This window comes from Manis javanica, chromosome 4, assembly GCF_040802235.1.
Source record: "Manis javanica isolate MJ-LG chromosome 4, MJ_LKY, whole genome shotgun sequence".
Lineage (NCBI taxonomy): Eukaryota > Metazoa > Chordata > Mammalia > Pholidota > Manidae > Manis > Manis javanica.
Window position 1 is genome coordinate 62,206,408 of NC_133159.1, and position 20,650 is coordinate 62,227,057.

Sequence of the window (20,650 nt, forward strand, 5' to 3'; positions counted from 1 at the left end):
CGTTAGGAACGAGCAGGAAGTTTGGACCTTTGCGGCCACCACCCTCTCCAACATGGCTTCTCCCAGGGAAGGACGAGGGCTAGTGAGGGAGCTCAAACTCCAAGTCCTCTCGCATGGACCGTATCGCCGAATTCAGGAGATGGAAGGCACAGTGTTTGAGCAAAGCGGACCTTAGCCGGAAGGGTAGTGTGGACGAGGATGTGGTAGAAGTTGTGCAGCTCTTGAATGGGCGAGAACAGTTTTTCACCACCAGTTCCTGCGCGGGCCGCATCGTCCTCCTTGACGGGGTGAGGCCCCTCGAGCCTGTCCCGTGTCCGCCGGGTAGTGTGCAACGCCAGGGACCCCGTGCGCACGCGGTGCAACACCCACTTCCAGCCCGTTTGTCCTTCTGGTTGGTGGTATCAGTTTATCTGCGAAATTTAGAGGATGAATTAGACCAGTGCTTCTTAATTTTAATGTGTCTATTAATAACCTGAAGAGCTTTTAAAAGTACAATTTCTGATTCTGTAAAACTAGGCTGGGACCTAATAGTTTGCATTTCTAACAAGCGCCCAAGTGATGCCAAAACTGCTGGCCTAGAAATGATCTTGAGTTGCAAGGGTTAGAGATTTTCATTTTGATAAGGGATGTTAAAGGATTTCAGGCCTGGCGAAGCCCGGTGTCCTATCTCCTGTTCAACCGCTCTACCAAGCCTTGTTACTCAGTTGACGTGATTGAACGTCGTCAGGTTTAAGGAGTTCACTGCCTCCTAGTGGCCCACTCCATTATTACAGTCCTGGTAATTAATTTTTACAGTAATGTACTACATAGTCTGAGATAGTAGTGAAGGCCTCAGGCTTTGGGGTGACACTGGTTAGATTCTAAACCAGTTATGGGAATTATTGGCTATATGACTTTAGGAAAGTTATCTAAACTCAGCCCCTCCCTGTACTACGAATTAAGGATAATAAAGCATATCTGCTTCATAAGGATTTTGTGCAGAGGAAATAGGGAAATTTATTTAAAACTCTTAGCATCATGCCTGGCCCATATTAAGTGCATTGTAAAAGTTAGCTGTGTTTTACTTTTTAGCATTAGGATTGAATTGAGATCATGAAAGATGGCATCCTCCTAAGCTCATTCCTTATTTCTTTCAGTGACTGATCAGTTCCTGGTTTCCCAGATTAGCAGGGCCTGTTCATTTTTATCTTCCTTCCGTTTCCTCCTGAGAACTACACTTGCTTGTCTTGCCCACTCGTGCCCCATTTCTACTGCCCTGTCCTTCCTGGATTTCTGCAGTGGTTTCCTAATGGGTCACAGAATTACCAGTCTCTTTACCCCAAACCATGTTACACAGTGCTAGCAGATTAACGTTTTGAAAGCACAACTCTGTTCATGTCACTTATTCATGCTAAAATATTTTATTATACATCTTTTGACGTCAGAAAATCCAAACCCCTACTTTAGTATACCTTTCAACCCTATTTTCTGCTACGGTCTCTTTACCTTTATCTGTTCAGTGTAACTGCATTATTCTTTTTTACATACATATATTTACCTTTGCTCATTTTATTTGTCTTCAGATTATTTACCCCCGTCTGCATATTTAACACATGACTCCCTAAATTCCCATCTTCTGCCTTAGGACAAACATACACATCTACTTGGAAGTAATGATTGCTTCTTCTGAACTGTCTTAGGCCTTTTTCTGAGCTGCTTTTCATTTTGCGTATTATACCCTCTATTGTATTCATTTCCACTTTGCCTTATTTCAGGAAGGATTCGGAGTAACTTACAAAAAGACGATACAATTAGAAAAATAAAAAGTGGGAAAATCTGAACAAAAGGAGTATGATGAAGACAGTGATGACATTAGTTCCCAAAACATGCCCCTAGATTCTGTAAATTTGCTAGAGGCGGGCCACACATTTGACTCTTGAGATTTAGATCAGTCAGTGTAAAATCAGATACATAAGTCACTAAGGTCATTCAGAGAAATCAAACCAGTAATTTAGGACAAGCACAGCTCTTCCCATTTCCAAGACCAAACAACAGTCTCCTGTGTACCCATTATATAAATAGTTACTTTGTAGAAGTGATTTAAAAGTGCATGTGATTTCCTGCATCCTCTTTTACAAAGAGTAGTCCTTGAGAGTAGATCTGTTTATATGCAAAATATCTAATAGAACTTTACAAATAAACATTTTTCTAGTTAAAAAAACCCAGTGTTAAAATATTTACCTTCTTGAGACTTTGACCTTTCAGTCCTAGCTCTGTCCTATGGGACTACATACAAAGTCTAATCCAGAGGTCACAAACATGCCTCAGAGACTAGGACATATTATAAGGATAGGAACAGCTCAGGTGTTAGTAAAAAGTGGTAGGTCCCATGTGGGATTGTGATAGTGCTTTCTTATAAAAAATTCAATTTTTTAAAAATATGCTAACCAAATAAAACTAGAGTACAACTCAGGGGCTGATACTGTCCCTTGTAATAATCCCATTTCTCCAGACCGTATTTCAGAAAATTATTTATTAATAAATGAATTATTTTCTATCTCAAGTAATTGATTTTATTTTTGTTTCAGGTTGACTTTACCCGAAAAAACCTATTGAATTGTTCTCAACAATATTTAAAATATTAACATGGGATATTAATTTAAGAAAGCCTACAATATGCTCTGCAATGTACTTGTTATTTTTGTAAATAGTATATAACTAAATTACATTATTTTTTGTGTTTTTTAGGGTATGAATGGTTTTGATGTTCAGAAACAAAACTGTTGTTGGCTCCTGGTTACACACAAATCTTGTGTAAAAGAAGATGTAGTAAGTATATATAAGTTTAGAAATAAACTTTTATTCAGTTTCTTTTAGTATATATGAAAACAATAGAAAATTCAAGTGATTTATGTGCATAATTAATAAACTGAAGATTATTAAGCCTAGAGACAACTCATTATAATAGCATTTTTGAGTTATAGGAGACAAAAGTATAAATATGTATGCAAACATTATTGACAGCTGTTCAACAAAACACATCCTCTTAGATGAATCAGAGTGCATGAACATTGAACATATACTAAATTCATATTTTGAATTTCAGTTCTGCCATTTGATAAGTGTGGAACAAATTATAGGAGAAGAGAGATAAGAGAAAGAGATTAGCACTCTCTGTGTATTACCAGCATGGTGATGTAAATAAATTATACATTATTTACCTGGATTGCTTCTTGAAAATCTTCCTGTGCTGGATTATTTAGTTTTCTAAATTGAAATGTTCAGATAAGTTCATATAAAGTTGTATTAGCCAGGCCATTTACATTATTGGTTCAGGTGCACCAGTATTGTCCTTGCAGTTCTCATTCAGTCTCCATCTCCTTTGTTGGGACTGGTTCTCTCCCCGTGTTTGCCCTTATTCTCTTCTGCTGCAAATGACTGTGGGAGGAAAGTGCTGCCAGCAACCCCTATAGGGGAAGACTTCTTCCTAGTTATGTATCATTCCCAGAGAAGGACTCAAGTCATCTTGCTTGAGTTGGGTGTTCTCCCCCTGAGATTATTTTTGCCTGTAGAATGGAAGCCTATCCTTGATCAGACCTGGGTACTTGACATCTCTGATATTATGCTAGCAGGAATGATGGGTGACAGGATCATGATTAACAGCCCCATCAGAATCCAATGGTGTGAAAGAGGGAGGATGCTGCCCAGGGAAACTAGGCAGACAGAAATAATAACTGCCTTATATAATTTCTAGCTCAGGCAAAAGTACATGTGTCTCAAACTTCAGTCTAACAACAAAGCATTTAGACAGACCTTCTGGTACAGTCTTTACATAACATACTCCTCAGTGAGTTATCTGTTATTGAATTAAATAGAATAGTAAATTGCTTTTTCAAGGTATGGTTGGAAAGAATAATACAGAAGGTTTATGGGAGAATTAGAAATCAGGTCTTTTAAAAGAATAAGATTAATAAGGAGGAGAAAGAGGACCAAGATAGCAGAGTGAAAGTTGTGGAAAAAGGATGCTGAATGAGTCTGAAAGTTTCTGGGAAAATCTGAAGTTACATGTGGCAAAAGGACACCAAAGAACAGGATCATGTATTTGTGTCTGATACTAACATTTCTCATTTCTTTAGATTGTAGCTCTAAAGAAAGCTAGTGGTGATGCAGTTTTGAAATTTGAACCACTTATTCTTCATGTGCAGTGTCGACAATTGCAGGATGCACAGATTCTGGTAAAATTTTGAGATTATACTTGAACTTGTAGGCATGTGGGCAGATTTAATTTTAAGCTTTAAATCTATCAAAAATTAATACATTATTAGTTTTTTTGTTTGTTTTGTTTTTTTTATGTTATTGTAACAGTTTGTTTAATATTAGGATTGGGTTTCTATAAAATCATTTCTCCAAAAAATATTTAAATTAAAAACAAAAGTAGTTCAAGCATGTTTTAACCAGTTGAATAAAAATCCATAATAGTTTATCAATGAGAAGAACAGTACATTTCAAAAAACCCTTTTGTGGTGTGCAGTAACTATGTTCTCTAAAAGAAAAAAGAAACAAAACAAACTGAAAACAAAAAGCCCCTCCTGAATCTTACTCAACTGAACTGGGGAGATCATTGTCTAAGATAGTATGCTTCTTTTTTTTTTGAGAGGGCATCTCTCATATTTATTGATCAAATGGTTGTTAACAACAATAAAATTCTGTATAGGGGAGTCAATGCTCAATACACAATCATTAATCCATCTCAAGCCTAATTCTCGTCAGTCTCCAATCTTCTGAAGCATAACAAACAAGTTCTTACATGGAGAACGAATTCTTACATAGTGAATAAGTTCTTACAAGGGCATTCATCACAGAAACTTTCGGTTTTGATCACGCATTATAATACATTATTAGTTTAATCAAACAGTTTTTCCTTTAATTACAGATTTGGGGTTATGTATGTTTTTGTAGTGTGTAGAACTAAACAGTTTAATTGGCCAGATTATCAGGATTTAATACATTTATTTTCCTACAGCATTCAGTGGCCATGGATTCTGGTTTCAGGAACTCTGGCATAACAGTGGGAAAGAGAGGAAAGACTATGTTGGTAAGATACCTTTTGGAAAAAAATAATTCTTTGATCATGAAGTGATCCAGATTATTATATAACCTTCTACTTAGACTCCTGCTTTTAGTTTGTTCCTACTCAAATCTTCTTCAATTCCCTTGCTCAGAAACCTCCAGTGAACCTTCAGTGACTTACTCTTTTCTATAGGCAAAGTCCAGAATTGTTACATTTACCTTTGAGGTCTTATTCCCTAGTATTCCTCTCTACTTGGTTTTAAACTGATTCTCTGTACCCATCTCATCCTTATATAGTAAGTACCATGATATAATAGAATTACAGATGGGCTATAAAGCCTGCTACATGGATATTGTCTGCACCACAGCTAAACTCTATGAACTTGGGCAAGCTTCTTAATCCCCCAGGGTCTGTTTTCTTAGCTATATTCAGGGGTCCAGCAAACTACCTTCCTCAGGCCAAGTCCAGCCCACAGCAGGTCAGATCCCATTATACCCATTTGATAAATTACTGTCTCAGGTTGCTTTTGTCCTGTACTGGTAAAAATGAGTAGTTGTTTTAGATACTATATGACCTGCGAAGTTAAAAATATGTACTATCTTTCTTTTTACAGAAAAAGTTTGCCAACCCCTGGACTAGATGAACTTTAAGACCCCTTCTAAGTTCCAGATCCAATTGGAGTCCTTCCTTGGCCAAGCCAACCCCTACAGATTTTGCCCTAGTCTGATCTCCTGTACTATTTACTGTTTGGCAGGGCATGTATTTTTTGTTTTTGAACTATTTCAGATTGCCCTCCATTCTAGCTCCCTGGACATTCCTATTTTCTATCTATTTGTAACAAATAGCCTATTTCCCAGAGTTGGCTTAAAAAAGAGACACCTGCAAATCATGACTAAATAGAAGATCAAAGCCCGGGTTGTATGACCTTCTCATTCCCCATTGCATCTGTTGGCCCAGACAAGAACAGAGCCATTCTTTCACCTTCCTTTCTTTTGTCTTCATATTCAGGTAGTTACAAGTCCTTTCACATCTGCCTCTAATTTCTCTCACCTCAGTTCACCTCTCCATGCTCTGTGTTGCTGCTCCTACTTAAGCCCTCATTATTCCTCACCTCAGTCTTTACAGTTGTCTCCTCACCTTCCTGCACTCCATCATTCCCTTCCATCCCTCACCAATATTATCCCCCTTTTAAAAAAGTCAGGGTCTCTGCTCTGAAAACTACAAGACACTTATGACAGAAATTAAAGAAGACATCAATAAATGGAAATATATCTTGGGTGCATGGGATAGGAAGAATTAATATTGTCAAAATGGCTATCCTATCCAAAGCAATCATCCAGATGCAATCCCTATCAAAATACCAACAGCATTCTTCAATGAACTGGAATAAATAGTTCTAAAATTCATATGGAACCACAAAAGACGCTGAATAGCCAAAGCAATCCTGAGAAGAACAAAGCTGGGGGGATTACGCTCCCTAACTTCAAGCTGTACTACAAAGCCACAGTAATCCAGACAATTTGGTACTGGCACAAGTACAGACTACAGATAAATGGAACAGAATAGAGAACCAGATATAAACTCACACATATATGGCCAAGTAATATATGATAAAGGAGCCATGAATATACAGTGGGGAAAAGATAGCCTCTTCAACAACTGACGTTGACATAACGGGACATCCACATCTAAGAATGAAACTGAATTATGGTTTAACTCCATACACAAAAATAAACTCAAAATGGATCAAAGACTTGAATGTAAGTCTTGAAACCATAAAACTCACAGAAGAAAACATAGGCAAATATCTTTTGACTATAAACATGAGCAACTTTTTCCTAAACACATCTCCTCGGGCAAGTGAAACAAAATAAAAAATGAACAAGTGGAACTACATCAAACTAAAAAGCTTCTGTACAGTGAAGGACCATCAGCAGAACAAAAAGTCATACTACAGTATGGGATAATATATTCATAAATGACTTACCCGGTAAGGGGTTAACACCCAAAATATGTAAAGAGCTCACATGCCTCAACATCCAAAAAACAAATAATCCAATTAAAAATGGGCGGAGGATCTGAACAGACACTTCTCCAAAGAAATTAAGAAAGCCAGAAGGCACATGAAACGATGTTCCACATTACTAATCATCAGGGAAATGCAAATTAAAACCACAATGAGATATCTCCTTACACCAGTTAGGAAGGCCAACATCCAACAGACAAGAAACAACAAATGCTGGCAAGGATGCAGAGAAAAACTCTTGTTGGTGGGGAATATAAATTAGTTCAACCTTATGGAAAGCAATATGGAGGTTTCTCAGGAAACTGAAAATAGAAATTTCATTTTGCCCAGTAATCTCACTCCTAGGAATTTACCTGAAGAAAACAAGATCCCAAACTCAAAAAGACAGGCACCCCTGTTTATCACAGCACTATTTAAAATAGCCAAGATATGGAAGCAGCCTAAGTGTCCATTAGTAGATGAATGGATAAAGAAGATGTGGTACATATACACAATGGAATATTATTCAGCCATAAGAAGAAAACAAATCCTACCATTTGCAACAACATGGATGGAGCTAGAGGGTATTATGCTCAGTGAAATAAGCCAGGTGGAGAAAGACAAGTACCAAATGACTTCACTCATTTGTGGAGTATAACAACATAGCAAAACTGAAGGAACAAAATAGTAGCAGACTCACAGACTCTGAGAAGTGACTGGTGGTACCAAAGGGGAGGGAGAAGGGGATTAAAGGGCACTATAATTCACAGTCACAATATAGGTAGGTCATGGGGAAGTCAGTAAAGCACAGGGAAAACAAGTAATGACTGTATCATCTTACTACACTAATAGACAGTGACTGCAATAGGGAGGTGGTGAGGACTTGAAAATATGGGTGAAACCTTCATAAGATTGTGTATCAATGATACTTTAATTAAAAAAATTTAAAAAGTCAGGGTCTCCAAATAGTTCCTCTGATATTGAAGGCCTTACCCAATTATTATCCATCTACTTTATTTATGCTTATCTCCCACTAATATACTTCCCTTCCAGCTAGTTAGAAATCTGTTAGTTTTTTTCCCAAATGTATCATGTTCTTTCATGTCTCTGTGACTATACGTAAGTTGTCCTCTGTCTAGAATGCCCTGCTTCCCCCATTTCTAACATCTGGTGAAACTGCACTTAACCTTTTAAAATCCCAACTCAAATGCTACCTTTCCCATAAAGCCCAGACCTCAACTTAAATTAGTTGCTGCTTCTACATTTCCTTAGCATTATGTGTGTACAAGTACATATTTCTCCTGTCATAGTACCTATTTTACTGTAAAACTTTGTTCACTTTCTTCCTGTTCTGAAGTGTGAGCTCTCAGGGGCGGGGACCATGTTATAGTCATCCCACATCTTAACACTACATAGGGCCTTGAACATTGCAGATACTCAGTAAAAGTTCATTGAATGAATTTGTATTCCATATAATAGTTTTTATCATCTTTCTTAACTACTATTCAGTGCTTGGATTTACTTGGAACATGTTTCCTCTCTCATCAACGGGGTTACTGAGATTGGCAACCCAAACGCGTCAGGAAAGCAGCCACTTTGTAAGATGAATAATTGTGGTTTGTTCTTGTGAACACACTCTGCTCAAATAATACTCATTCACACTCAGTGCATTTTGATTTTCCCTTAGAGCTTTTGTTGAAATTTCATTTATTTCTTTTCTTTAAATAGCATATTAAAGCTTTCTAAGCATTAGTATGATGGAAACTGTTAAAGTGATTGGATTCTTTGATATTATCTGCTTCTCTGAAAGGCAATATGTAGAATGACTTTCTCTAGAAATAATTGTATGAATGCAAAATCTGTTTAATCTCCCTTGAGTCAACTGTGTTTAGCTAAATTATTTCAAAGCATAAATTTAAATTCTGTAGTGCAACTAAGCTATATTTAAACAGAGCCCTGACTGGGACTTTTCTTTATTTATGTTTAGTGTCTTTAATTCATAAGTGGCCATATCTAAACTGTGTTCCTTATAGGCTGTCCGGAGCACACATGGCTTAGAAGTTCCATTAAGCCATCAGGGAAAACTGATGGTGACCGAGGAGTATATCGACTTCCTGTTAAAAATAGCAAATCAGAAAATGGAGGAAAACAAGAAGAGAATCGAAAGGTATATTAATTGAATATTTCCATGTATATGCTTAGGTCATCTTTGAAAATAATACCCACCATCTTCAGTTTATACTTCCAACTGCTTTTTAGTCTGTAGCCTTATCATGAATAACAAAAAGATGACCAAAGTAATATATGAGAGGTCCTAAATGAATATAAGATAAGAGAGAAGCTTCATGGAGGATAGTGGGACACATGACTGCCAGCACCAGGCAAAAAGGATAGAAACATAATCACTCAGTAAGAGCCCAGCAGCCACAGAGCCTGTAGCTGATCATGTTGAAGGCAGCTGGGGAACAGGTGCACACTGTCCTCTGGGTGTCAGCTCCTGGAGGTACCTACAATCTCCTTTTGAGGGGAATATCATGGTTGATTTTAGTCTAATAAATATTTTACACCTCTTGCTAATTCATTACCCAATTGTTACCACAGATTATTATATGTAGAATTGCCACAGTTGTCCCAGTAGGAAGGATATGGTTATCAGTTTGCATCTTTATAGTTCTCTTGTTCTTAAGCTTCACCTTCTGGTGAATAAAATTTTCATGTTACTTTCTTTTTCAACTTTTTCCTAAGAATAGGGTTTTTGATATAAAGAAGTGGCTCTTATGCTGCCTTTCATGTATGAAGGTAATGTTACTGACATACCATCCGTGAGATATACATTTCTGAGTTATTCAAGGAGTGATGGTCAATTTATTATCATTTGAAATTTCCTTTTTCCGTTCTCCCCACATCCTTGGCCACCTGACAACCAGTCGATCACCACCAAAATAAATCTTGAATCATTTTCTCCTCACCCTTACTGCCACTTTTTCACTTAGGACCATTGTGATAGCCTTATTAACTGGTCTCAAAGTGGAATGCTTCTGCTGTGTCTCTCTACCAAGCCATTCTCCATCATATCATCATCCAAATCCTAGTAAAATGCAAGGGAATCCTATTGCTTAATTTGCCTGCTTAAAATTCTTTAACACCTAGAATTTTCTTTGAAGCAACTAAGTCCATAAGTGCCAATGGTAGCATGGTGGCTAGAAGTAGAACTACGCTTCAGAGGCAGAACTGAGTTCAAACTGAGGTTCCATCACAACTTACTTAATTTTCTTAACTTCATTCTTATACCTAACTTGGGGGAGGTACCTATCTTAAAGAATAATTTTAGTGTACATTAGATAATGTGTAAAATAACTGATCCTTTTCCTTTATGTCATGGATTCTCAGGATTCTAAATACATTGGAGAGAAGTTAATTCTTTATATATAATGGATGTCTTAGGCCATTGGTGCTAATTTTCTAGTGGAACCCTGGTTGAAACAAGCTGAGAGTTTATCTGGCCACATGGTTACTTGAGCAAACACTCTAAGTAAAGTAACGACTTCAAGTAAACAACTGAAGAGCACCCAGCCACTCCACCAGACTACAGAGTTTGAACTGTCTGTAAGTTTACCACCTTTGTTAGATAGTATTCCAGTGAGACTGTTTGTTAAAACATAGGAGGTAGCAAATCAGTTTCTCTGTTTCCTTACTTGAATTTCAACAAGATTATAAATATAGCCCAAGATCAACTAACTATACACCTGGTGAAGTTAATTGAGCCACGTTCACCAACTATAAAATCAAATTATGCTTTAAATCCACTGACTCGAAAATATGTTTTGAGATTATAGTGCACATGCTGCTGTCAAGAGAGCCATGCTCATCATGTAAAATCAGTGAAAAATTAAAGAAGGGTAAAAAGTGTCTTAAGATACTGATTAGAAGATTACATGTGAATTCAGAAAGGGTGAACAAATTAGGAAGCCCTTTTGGGAACAGCTTTACATTCCACCAAATGCAGAAAAAGTGTTACTCTTTTGATGTTGAAAAGAGAAAAAATTATAAATACTGGAGGTGATGAATTCTACAATCAGACATAGAATACTAAAATTGGTTTGTCACAGGGCCAAAGTTTCACAGTTCAAATAACTATAATAAGAGAATATTTAAAAGCTAAAATCCTAATGAGTAACATTTCAGCAACAAGAAATACTCCAGAAATGTGAAAAAGTTAAAAAGTGAAATATTTTGATAGATAAAAGGTCTTGTTTGTGAAAAATAATTACCAAGCCCACTGCTTAGTGGGTAGAAATGGGGATGAGGTGATTTCATAATGATGAAAAATAGCAAGTTTGGAGATCTGTTTACTCATTACAAGAGGAAGACTGTTTTTGCATGTATCAGTAAGAGATCAGGACTGACTTGGGTTGGATAAAACCCCCATTAGAATCTGAGAAGAATGAAATTAGCTATGTTCTCATCACCTACTGTGTAGTAAAAAAGTAAATGTTAAAGTGTAGAATAAAAAGGATGATTATACTAGTGTATATTGCTTATACATATAAAGCAGAGAAAAAAGTAATTATTTCCAGAGGCTGGGATCTTTTTGTTACTGTTTTTTACCTTTTCATAATAAAATATACATAACAAAATTTAAAATTTCAGCCCTTTTTAAGTGTACAGTTTTGTGGCATTATATACATTTACACTGTTAGGCAGCCACCACTATCACCACTATCCATCCCCAGAACCTTTTCATCATCCCAAACTGAAACTCTGTATCCATTAAGCAGTAATTCCCCCTTCCCCAAGACTCCAGCCCCTACTAAGACGGTCCTGTTTTGTGTCTCCATGAATTTGACTGCTCTAGGCACCTCATTTAAGTAGAGTCACACAATATTTGTCCTTTGGTGTCTGGCTTACTTCACTTAGCATCTTGTCTTCGAGGTTCATCCATGTGGTAACATGTATCAGAGTTTCATTTCTTTCTAAGGCTGAATAACATTCCATTGTGTTTATATACACATTTTGTTATCCATTCATCTCTCAGTGGATGTTTGTTTTTTTCCACATTTAGCTATTGTAAACAATGCTGCCATGAACATGGTTGTGCAAGTTATCTGAGTCCCTGCTTTCAATTTTTCTGTGCATATACCCAGAAGTGGAGTTGCTGGATCATAGGGGAATTCTATGTTTACATTTTTGAGGAGCCTTCATACCATTTTCCATAGGAGCTGCACCAAATTACATTTCTGCCAGCAATGCACAAGGATTCCCATTTCTCCACATCCTTGCCAACACTTGTTGGCTTTTGGATAGTGGCCATTCTGACAGGTATGAGGTGATATCTCATGGTTTTGATTTGCATTTCCCTGATGATTAGTGACTTGGAGCATTTTTTCATATACCTTTTAGTAAGAATTTATATCACTTTGTTACTTTTCTTGCTGCTTATGGTGCTCCTGCTTAGCTCCTTCTGGATTTCCTTATTCTGCCTCTGGAATTGTGTCCCTGGCTCATTGCTCCAGCTACTTCTGCATACACTGCTCAGTCTTCTAAATATTTTGCAAGTCCTGAACCCCTATATCCAATAACCTATTGAATATATATAAGTAAAACATTCCATCAGCCTTTCCTTATATCTTTCTTATCCTATCTCAACCCCATAGTCATATTCTTATTATCATTACAGTTTATGCCTCAGTGCAAAGCAGAAATGTGAACCATAATGAACTACAATTATTTAATTGCATGTATCTTTTTTCCTACTACAACATAGTCACATCGAAAATAGGACTGATCTCTTCCAACCAACCACACACACACACACACACACACACACACACACACACACACACTTTATTCTCTTATTCTAAAACCTTACATGGTGTCTGGCTCATAGTAGAAAACCATTAAATGTTTATTGAATTAATCATGAACAATAAAGGAACTTAAAAGTTAACAGATCATATTGAATTCCCCAAAGGCACACACAGTTTCTTATTCATGATTAATTTCTGAGTGTGTGGCATAAGAATATGGTTAATAAATGTTTGCTAAATTTAGTTAACTGACTTTTTCTATCAATAGTGCTACTCCTAAGGCTTAAAAGACAGGACAGTTATTCTGGAAGACATGTACGATGGCTTAGAGGTTGGGGTGGGCAGGAGTAAACTCTTAGTACATAGTCAAGTAAGAAGTAATAGGACCCTGAGTGACAGGATGAGTGGGACTGATACTGCAGCATGTAAGCGACACATGGCAGCAGATGGAAATCGGGTTAGAAGAGGAGGAGGGGTCAAGGATAACAGGTATCTTAGATTCCTTATAACTGCTAATCTTATTTTTTAAATGGAACTAAAGCAGGTAAATATATAACTTAAACATGTCTCTATATACTTAAGATCAAAGAAGTAAGTAAGACAAAGTGAAAACATTTCCTCATACTTCTTCCTTGGATATCCCCTTCCCTCATTTTTTTCCTTTCATAATTCCTCTCCTGTCATCTAGCCAGCTTCCATTCATCCTTGCAGTTCAGCCTGGTGTAAGCTTCTTTCCAAGGAGCATTTCATGAGCTCACTTGAAATGAAGTGCCCCAGTGCTCCCATTTTATCTTATCTTTTTCGTGGCATATTGAATGTGTCTTTATAGCTTCTTCAGCTTCTATTAGACCTGAAGATCCTTGAAGGCACAGACCATGTCTCTTACCTGTTTCCAGAATCTAGCACAGACCCTGTCACATATGCTTTTTAATAAAAATGCTAGAGCTTAATCAGTTAAATTCCAATAAACATATATATGAGAATAGCCTTTTTTGTTATTTGTGAATAATGAAAGCCTAGAAAAGTATGAAATTGTGCCTGGATTTCATTAATTTGAAGTTCCTATTTCAGAAGTCAAAAAAATATCAGCTATTTATTGCAAGTCCTCTAGCTGACCTGAAAACCATGAATTCACTTTCCTAGGGCAGGTCTGAAAAGTTCTCTCATGAAGGGAACTAAGTACGAGTTGCCCTACGGCATGCTCAGGTATGCCTCATTTTGACTGCAGAGATAGAAAAAGTGAAGACAATTTTATTTTCTTTTGATGGAGGGAAGAACAGTTGTCTAAGCATACACTTCTCTATATTCTCTGAGCTCTTTTTATTGCCTGTGACAGCTGAGAAAATTCTACTTTGAGAACTGGACTTAGAATGCTGTGTAAAGGGTTAGGATAAAGGAGAACATATACTTGGAAAACAGATTTCTGACTTATTGAGTAAGAGAGTTTCCCAAAGGACTTCTTAAAAGTTCCTGTAAGAAAGGAAAAGTAAAAAGGATTTGAAACTTTTGTTATTGGCTTTCAGCACAAAAGGGTCTTTGTTCCATTTTACTGGTTGTTTTTTGGTATCCCAAGGATGTAGCTTTGAATTCTTAGGTTCTTTAATGGCAGATTAAAGTAAGGCACCTGTTCCTCTTTAATTACCTTTTTTTATGTGATTGACAGGATATTTTACACAAGCTGTTAATTCTCTGTGATCATGAAAGAGCAATGTAATCTTTAATTTTCTAGGAATAAAGTATAATACAGAAAAAAGACTTAGTTACCTAAGTTTAAAGTTCAGGGTTGAGTGGAGAATGATACAAGATGAAGTTGCATTTCATGGATCACTTCTTATGTTCAGATAAGGATGATTCACACCATTTTGTGGCGTGCTTAGATTTGTGTTTTAGATAAAGTGAGTCATTCTATTGGGTCATTTTATTAAGTAAGCCATTCTAAACAGTGTGGAAGATGAGAAGGAAACCAGCTGCCAAATCATGGAAGTCAGCCAGATGATGTCAAGATCTGGAGAGAAAGATCAAGTCAAGTTTATAGAAGTGTTCATGAATGTCAGGGACTGAAGACAGTATTGTTGAGGGGAGATGGAGGAGTTTAGTCTAGCTAAGTATTGGTGAGCTAGTTGAATTCTGACTTGTCAACTTGGTGGCAGGCGGGGTATAGAAAGAAGAAGCAGTCTCCACTTGAGAGGAATGCAGGACAGGTGGTGTCTCTGTGGGGGACCCAGGTTCTAGTTAAGTAAGAATATAGAGGGTGTATTAAATAAGAAGGTTGTCAACAGGAAAAAGTCTAAAAAGTTGTATGTCACTTAATAGTTTTCAAAGCCTTCTGCCATACCTCTTACCATAATGTTTTTCCTTTTACTCTACCTCCCTTTTTGAGATTGACTTATTCATTGAAGAAATATCTTTTGAGCATCTATTATTTGCCAAGCATTGTGCTGGGTATCAAGGTGTACAGTGCTTAATACATACATTCTTGAGGTATGGACAGGATATGCACTAAGTGCGTTATGTATATATTACAATAGTGTGGATTATTTGGGAATAGGAGAGAGAGTATCTTGTTTTTTTATAGGGAAGTTTTATAGTCTTTGTAAGAAGAACTTAACCTGTTGAAATAAAGAAAAAGAAAATTGGTCCACACAGCAGTTTATTCTGTAGATATCAAAAATTTCTTGTTATAGTCTCTCATTTTAATAGGATATAAAAGCATGATGAAATCCCTACAATGGCAAGGGAGTTCTCAACCTCCAGATCATTCTAATTTGGGACCTAGGATAAAACATCCATATTTACCTTTGTTGTTCAGTAGTTATTTATTCATTTATTTGGCATATATTTACTGAGCATATCAGCACTGTAATCATGCTAAGATTATAACAGAAGATGAGATAGATGATGTCCTTGGTCCCATGGAGTTTATAGTCTATAAAAATAGTCATTATTGAGAATTTACTGTGTGCCAGGCACGGGGCTATGTACTTTCACATAACACCTGTAACCTTCCAACAACTGTGTTAGGTATAAGATAATAAACAGTTTTACAAGTGAGGAAAGTGAGACTCAGTGAGGTTAGAATTAGCCAATCTCAGCTTTCCTGGTAGAAAGTTGGTGTGAATCTCATACACCACACCATGCCACCTTGCTGCCTTCCAACAGTATGTCAAAGACTAGAGTGTCAGGCAGAGTATTGTATTAGGGGTTAACGTGTAGGTAGAAAAGAAATAAAGCCCAGTTTTCAGGGAACTAACAGTTTATTGTATCACAAAAATAACACGGAAATTCCAGTAGAAGGAATAAGGGAAAATAATAATTTATATTAAAAAAATTAAAATAGCTAATATAAATAAATGAAAAATACTATCCCTTGCAAACAAAGAAATGAAAATTAATAGATACCATTGTCATCTATCAAAGTAAAGCATGTGTTTTGGTGGTGATACTCAGTATACGGAGAAGTTTTTCAAGTACTGCTATTAGAAGCATATTTTTTTAGACATCCATTCTGGGAAACAGAATTTATATAGAGCCTTAAAATGTTTATACCCCTTAATCATGTAATTATATTTCTACGTGTTTATCATAAATAAATAGAATCTCAGATCACATATTTTCAAAAACGTTTGTCACATTGTTATATTAGGAAAAATTTGAAACTAAATCTAAGGCCAATCTAGGTGGCATAATGTTGCACTACCATTAAAAAAGTGTTATTTTGTAGTTCATTTGATGATATGGAAAATATTTTCAATAAATATTAAATTTTCAAAAAACAATGTAAAACTTTATATGTAATATCACAATTTTGTAAAAGACAGTAAGTGTATGTGTACATGGGTAAATACATTAATTCAGATTACATTAATAGACTGGAAAAAGTAAAGTTATTGAGAATGCTTATTTATAGGTAGTTATGTAGAGGGGATCTGTATGGTAACTTCATAGATTTACAAATTCTGGAAAATAAGCCTCTGTTTATTAACATTTATAATTTTTTATAAAGAAAAAATAACAGTTCATTTTTTTTTACCTTCTTTGACTCCCCCCATCTGGAGTAGAAAGTGAGGTAGAATAAATAGTTGTAAGAGGTGGTTCCAGTCCTATTTTCAGGACAGTTCTTCATGAAAAACACATTTCTTTTCCAAATTCAACAATCATAAAAGCAAGGTGTATATTGTTTCTTTAATCATTTTATATTTTAAGGTTATTTCCTGTCAAATTTACATGATTTATAAGATCTAGGTATATTTCAGTCATTCTGTCTCAGACCCACATACATAACAGTAGTATTTATTTCTTCATAGGTTTTACAACTGCCTACAACATGCTTTGGAAACAGAAATTATTACTATGTCACATCCCAAAGAGAAAATCATAGAGAAAAATACTCATAGGAAAAAAAGAAGTCCAGAAAAGGCACATGGCAAATGTATTGCTGAAGAACATGATGAAGACCTTGAAGATGGCGATGGTGATGATGATCCAGGAATCAGTGTCACCTTCTTCCCTAAAGATTACTGAGATTTGGTTCTGAAGAGTTTTGATAAAATAATGCTCTTTGTCAGAGTATTTTAGTTGTTCAGTGTACCGACCATTCAGAAAAGCAAGATTTAACTTCATTTTAGGGACGCTCAACTCTTAGCTTTTTAAAATAGTTATGTATATTTATTTTCTCATTAAATGCCATCTTTTTTACTCACATATTCATTACAAAATAAAATTATGATTTTTAATGCCTTTGTTTCAATCTCTACTTCTCTAAAATCAGGAGCACTATAATACCTTCCCAGAGAACCTTAAATTTGGTGATATTTGAGTAAAATCGTAACATTTTACTTACTTGTGACTTTGAAATCTCCAGCCTTTAAGGGAGGTCAGAGTTTACATCATGTTGCTGTGGAGTCCAGTAACAGCTGTTTTTGTTATCTCCACTATTTCTCATAAACCAGAGTCTGCTACCACTGGCACAGTCCCTGGAAACAGGTGGGCATAGATTCTCTCTAAGCCTGGTCAGAAATGGTAACTTAAAACACAGGAATCTTAATAGAATAAATGTGCAATGGAAAATTACAAGGAATCAGAAGACTTGGGTTTGAATTCTGACTGCTACAAAGAAGTTGGAGGTCTTTGAGCAAATCACTTAATTTCCAAGAGCTTCCATTTCCTTTTCTGCATAGTAGTAAATGTAATACCTGCTGTATTTACACCATAGGATGGTTGACAGGATCGAGTTTTAAAAAGAACATGAAAGCAATTATTAGTAAAACATTTTACATATGTTGCTATTTGCCATTTATTTTCATTATAAAATAAAATCACACTATTTTTAGAATGTACCAAATCATAAAAATCACATATTTAAAGAGAAATTACTAGTCATAGAACTAATAGACTATCAGATAAAAAATACCAGAATGTTAAAAACTACATAAGTAGTAAACATTGAGTTGTGATTTTGGCATTTCATAATATTTTATAATTTGTAAAAATTATACGTAGATTTGCAAATCACATGCTTATCTTCTGACACATACCATTTTGTACTTATTTTTAAAATAGATTGACTTCACAATCATATGTTGTCCTCTAAATTTATTAGAATGGTGTCCAGGAAGCTTTAAAGTTGTGAAATTTTTCTTTGCTCCCCTTTTCTGTCAGCTCTAAAATCTCTTTGGCTTCTAAAATAAAATACTAATATTTACTTTCCTAATTTTAGTATTCTCACAACATTTAGGAACTCATGTAACACAGTCTTCTGTTTCATTGTTCCAGAAAGGACCTTTGAGTCAGTCCTCAGACTTCCTGCCTTCCTGCAGCATTTGGTGCCATTAACCACTTGCATCCATGAATCTGCCCTTTTGTGAGCATCTTGATGCTTGTTTCTAAATAATTTCCATGTTTATGGCAAACCCTTGATTCTTTTTCTTTCCAACCCTTTAACAGTTTTCAACATCTACTGCACCTTAGAATCATCTTATGAGCTTTGACAAAAACAATAAAAACAGGACCCAAGCATCTCCAGAGAAGGACAGTTCAGTATGTGTATTTTTTTCAAGCCCCCAAGTTCTCTAATCCAAAGGTGTGCCGTAGATGTTCCCAGGTTTTTAGCCTTCATCTTGCATTTCTCTTCATCACAGCCATCTCATCATGCCAGTGGCCTTAACCTGAGACGACGACTTCCACGCTGTGGCTAACTGCTGCGCCTTTCCAATGAAGGTGTTACTTCTAGAAGTTTTTCTCTTGCTAGACTATTTCCTGGTTCTTCAGCTAGGGAGAACAGGGCTTTGTTGGGACTTGATTTTCATCTGAGCACATTGGCATTTCTGCGTTGTGAAGTTTTCCAGGGCCCAGTCTGGAATATGTGGGGTAAAAAGAAAACCCAGGTAACTCACCACTATTCTTTAGTCCCCAAGTTCCCTAACCAGTCCACCTACCCTCTTTACCTTTCAGTCTTTTTAATATATAATGTCTTAATATTCAGTCTTCATGTATAATGTCCAGAGTTTTTGCTTGTACTTAGTGGAAGGAATAGGAAAAAGTGTATCTTCCCGAATCAGAAATCTGATGTATTTTTTAAATTATTGATATATCATTTTGTTGGAGTATTGTTGACACCTTTGGAAGCCATCCAAAGAGTCACAGATCCCTTTTTTTAGTGCTGTACCCTGTCACCCAGCATGTACACTTTGCTGTTCTGGCTTTAGGTTACTGGTGCCTCTCCACTCTAAATAAAGAAAAAGCCTTCTCTAGAAGTCTGTTTCCTGTCCTCCACCGCCCACTCCCCACCACAAACACACCCACTGTCTCATAGCCAATAATGGCAAGTGCAGAGTTTCCAAAGACAACCGTGTTGGCCAGAAGGGGAATAAACTTGGATGTGCAATTGCTATTTAAGTTAGCAGCAGCATCAGGCTGTGACTGGGAATCACCTGAGTCCTGTCATGTTTTTCCCATTCCCTTACCCATTTCTCCTGGGAGTGCCTGCTTAATACATCTCTTGCATTAGAATGGCATCTTCTGCAAGAACTTGAAATAAAACATACTGAGATTATATTTGGATATGCTTTATTTATTTTAAAATATATTTTGACATATTTTAAAAAGTGATGACACACTTATTACAAAGATTGATGTTTTAATAAGCTAGAAATAATACTGGTAGTAAACTTATGATATAAATATGATGCAAATAAATTTATGATATTAAGTATAGAGTTTTAAAAATTCTTTTGAGGGAGTTTGAGGATCACTTCTATAATACATGCTATTATAAGAACCTAGTGTCAGGAATAATTGCTTCAAGGTGAGGGAGTACTAGAAGTCCAATTTAAGGGGATAGATACTATTTCTTTTAGGTCTTAAAGGCCAAGGAACAAGTTCACTTGTTTCCAAGAAAAATCCAAGCAAAGCTTTTGCAGATCAAAGGAATGTGTAATATAATGGAGGCACCAAAGAACATGAGTTATTCAGTGATGGTGACTATTCTGGAAAAGCTGAAATACAACATATGGTATGAAACAAGCTACACTGGGTTAAGACCAACTGGAAAGGGCTTGTGGTCCCGTGTGGAGATAAATCAGAGTTTCCTAAACATGACTTGTTTCCTAAACAAGGCTAGAACCTGACATTCGGGCTGCTTTTTAAAACCTGACTCCCAGGCCATATTCTAGATTTCTCAAGGCAGAATCTTCAGTCTGGAGTCTAGGAATCTTTAGTTTTTAAACTCATCCGAGTGATTTTGATAAAATCAGCCTAGCACTTTTAGAAACCACTGGTAACAGATTTAAC

The 20,650-nt window shown here is 36.2% G+C and overlaps 1 protein-coding gene across 3 annotated transcripts; it reads left to right on the forward strand.

Moving 5' to 3' along the window:
• The first annotated feature begins 1 nt into the window (after window position 1).
• On the forward strand, window positions 2-19,614 carry TYW3 (tRNA-yW synthesizing protein 3 homolog). Of its 3 annotated transcripts, XR_012130211.1 has the most exons (8): window positions 2-287; window positions 2,728-2,808; window positions 4,116-4,214; window positions 5,003-5,074; window positions 9,089-9,222; window positions 10,446-10,661; window positions 12,200-12,374; window positions 17,167-17,292. XR_012130211.1 is itself a non-coding variant. In XM_017663780.3 (6 exons), exons 1-6 carry the CDS (start codon window positions 114-116, stop codon window positions 17,381-17,383), a joined length of 777 nt encoding a protein of 258 aa, XP_017519269.3. In that variant the 5' UTR covers window positions 19-113; the 3' UTR covers window positions 17,384-19,614. The 3 variants fall into 3 exon arrangements, 1 of the variants encoding a protein (XP_017519269.3); XR_005062942.2 differs by lacking the exon at window positions 12,200-12,374 and having other exon boundaries at window positions 17,167-17,303; XM_017663780.3 differs by lacking the exons at window positions 10,446-10,661; window positions 12,200-12,374 and having other exon boundaries at window positions 19-287; window positions 17,167-19,614.
• The last annotated feature ends 1,036 nt before the right edge of the window (window positions 19,615-20,650 follow it).

Coding starts and splice junctions, on each gene's coding strand:
- TYW3 (XM_017663780.3), top strand. CDS start 114: ATGGACCGTATCGCCGAATTCAGGAGATGGAAGGCACAGTGTTTGAGC. Junction 2,809..4,115: donor CTTGTGTAAAAGAAGATGTA/GTAAGTATATAT, acceptor TCATTTCTTTAG/ATTGTAGCTCTAAAGAAAGC. Junction 9,223..17,166: donor AACAAGAAGAGAATCGAAAG/GTATATTAATTG, acceptor ATTTCTTCATAG/GTTTTACAACTGCCTACAAC.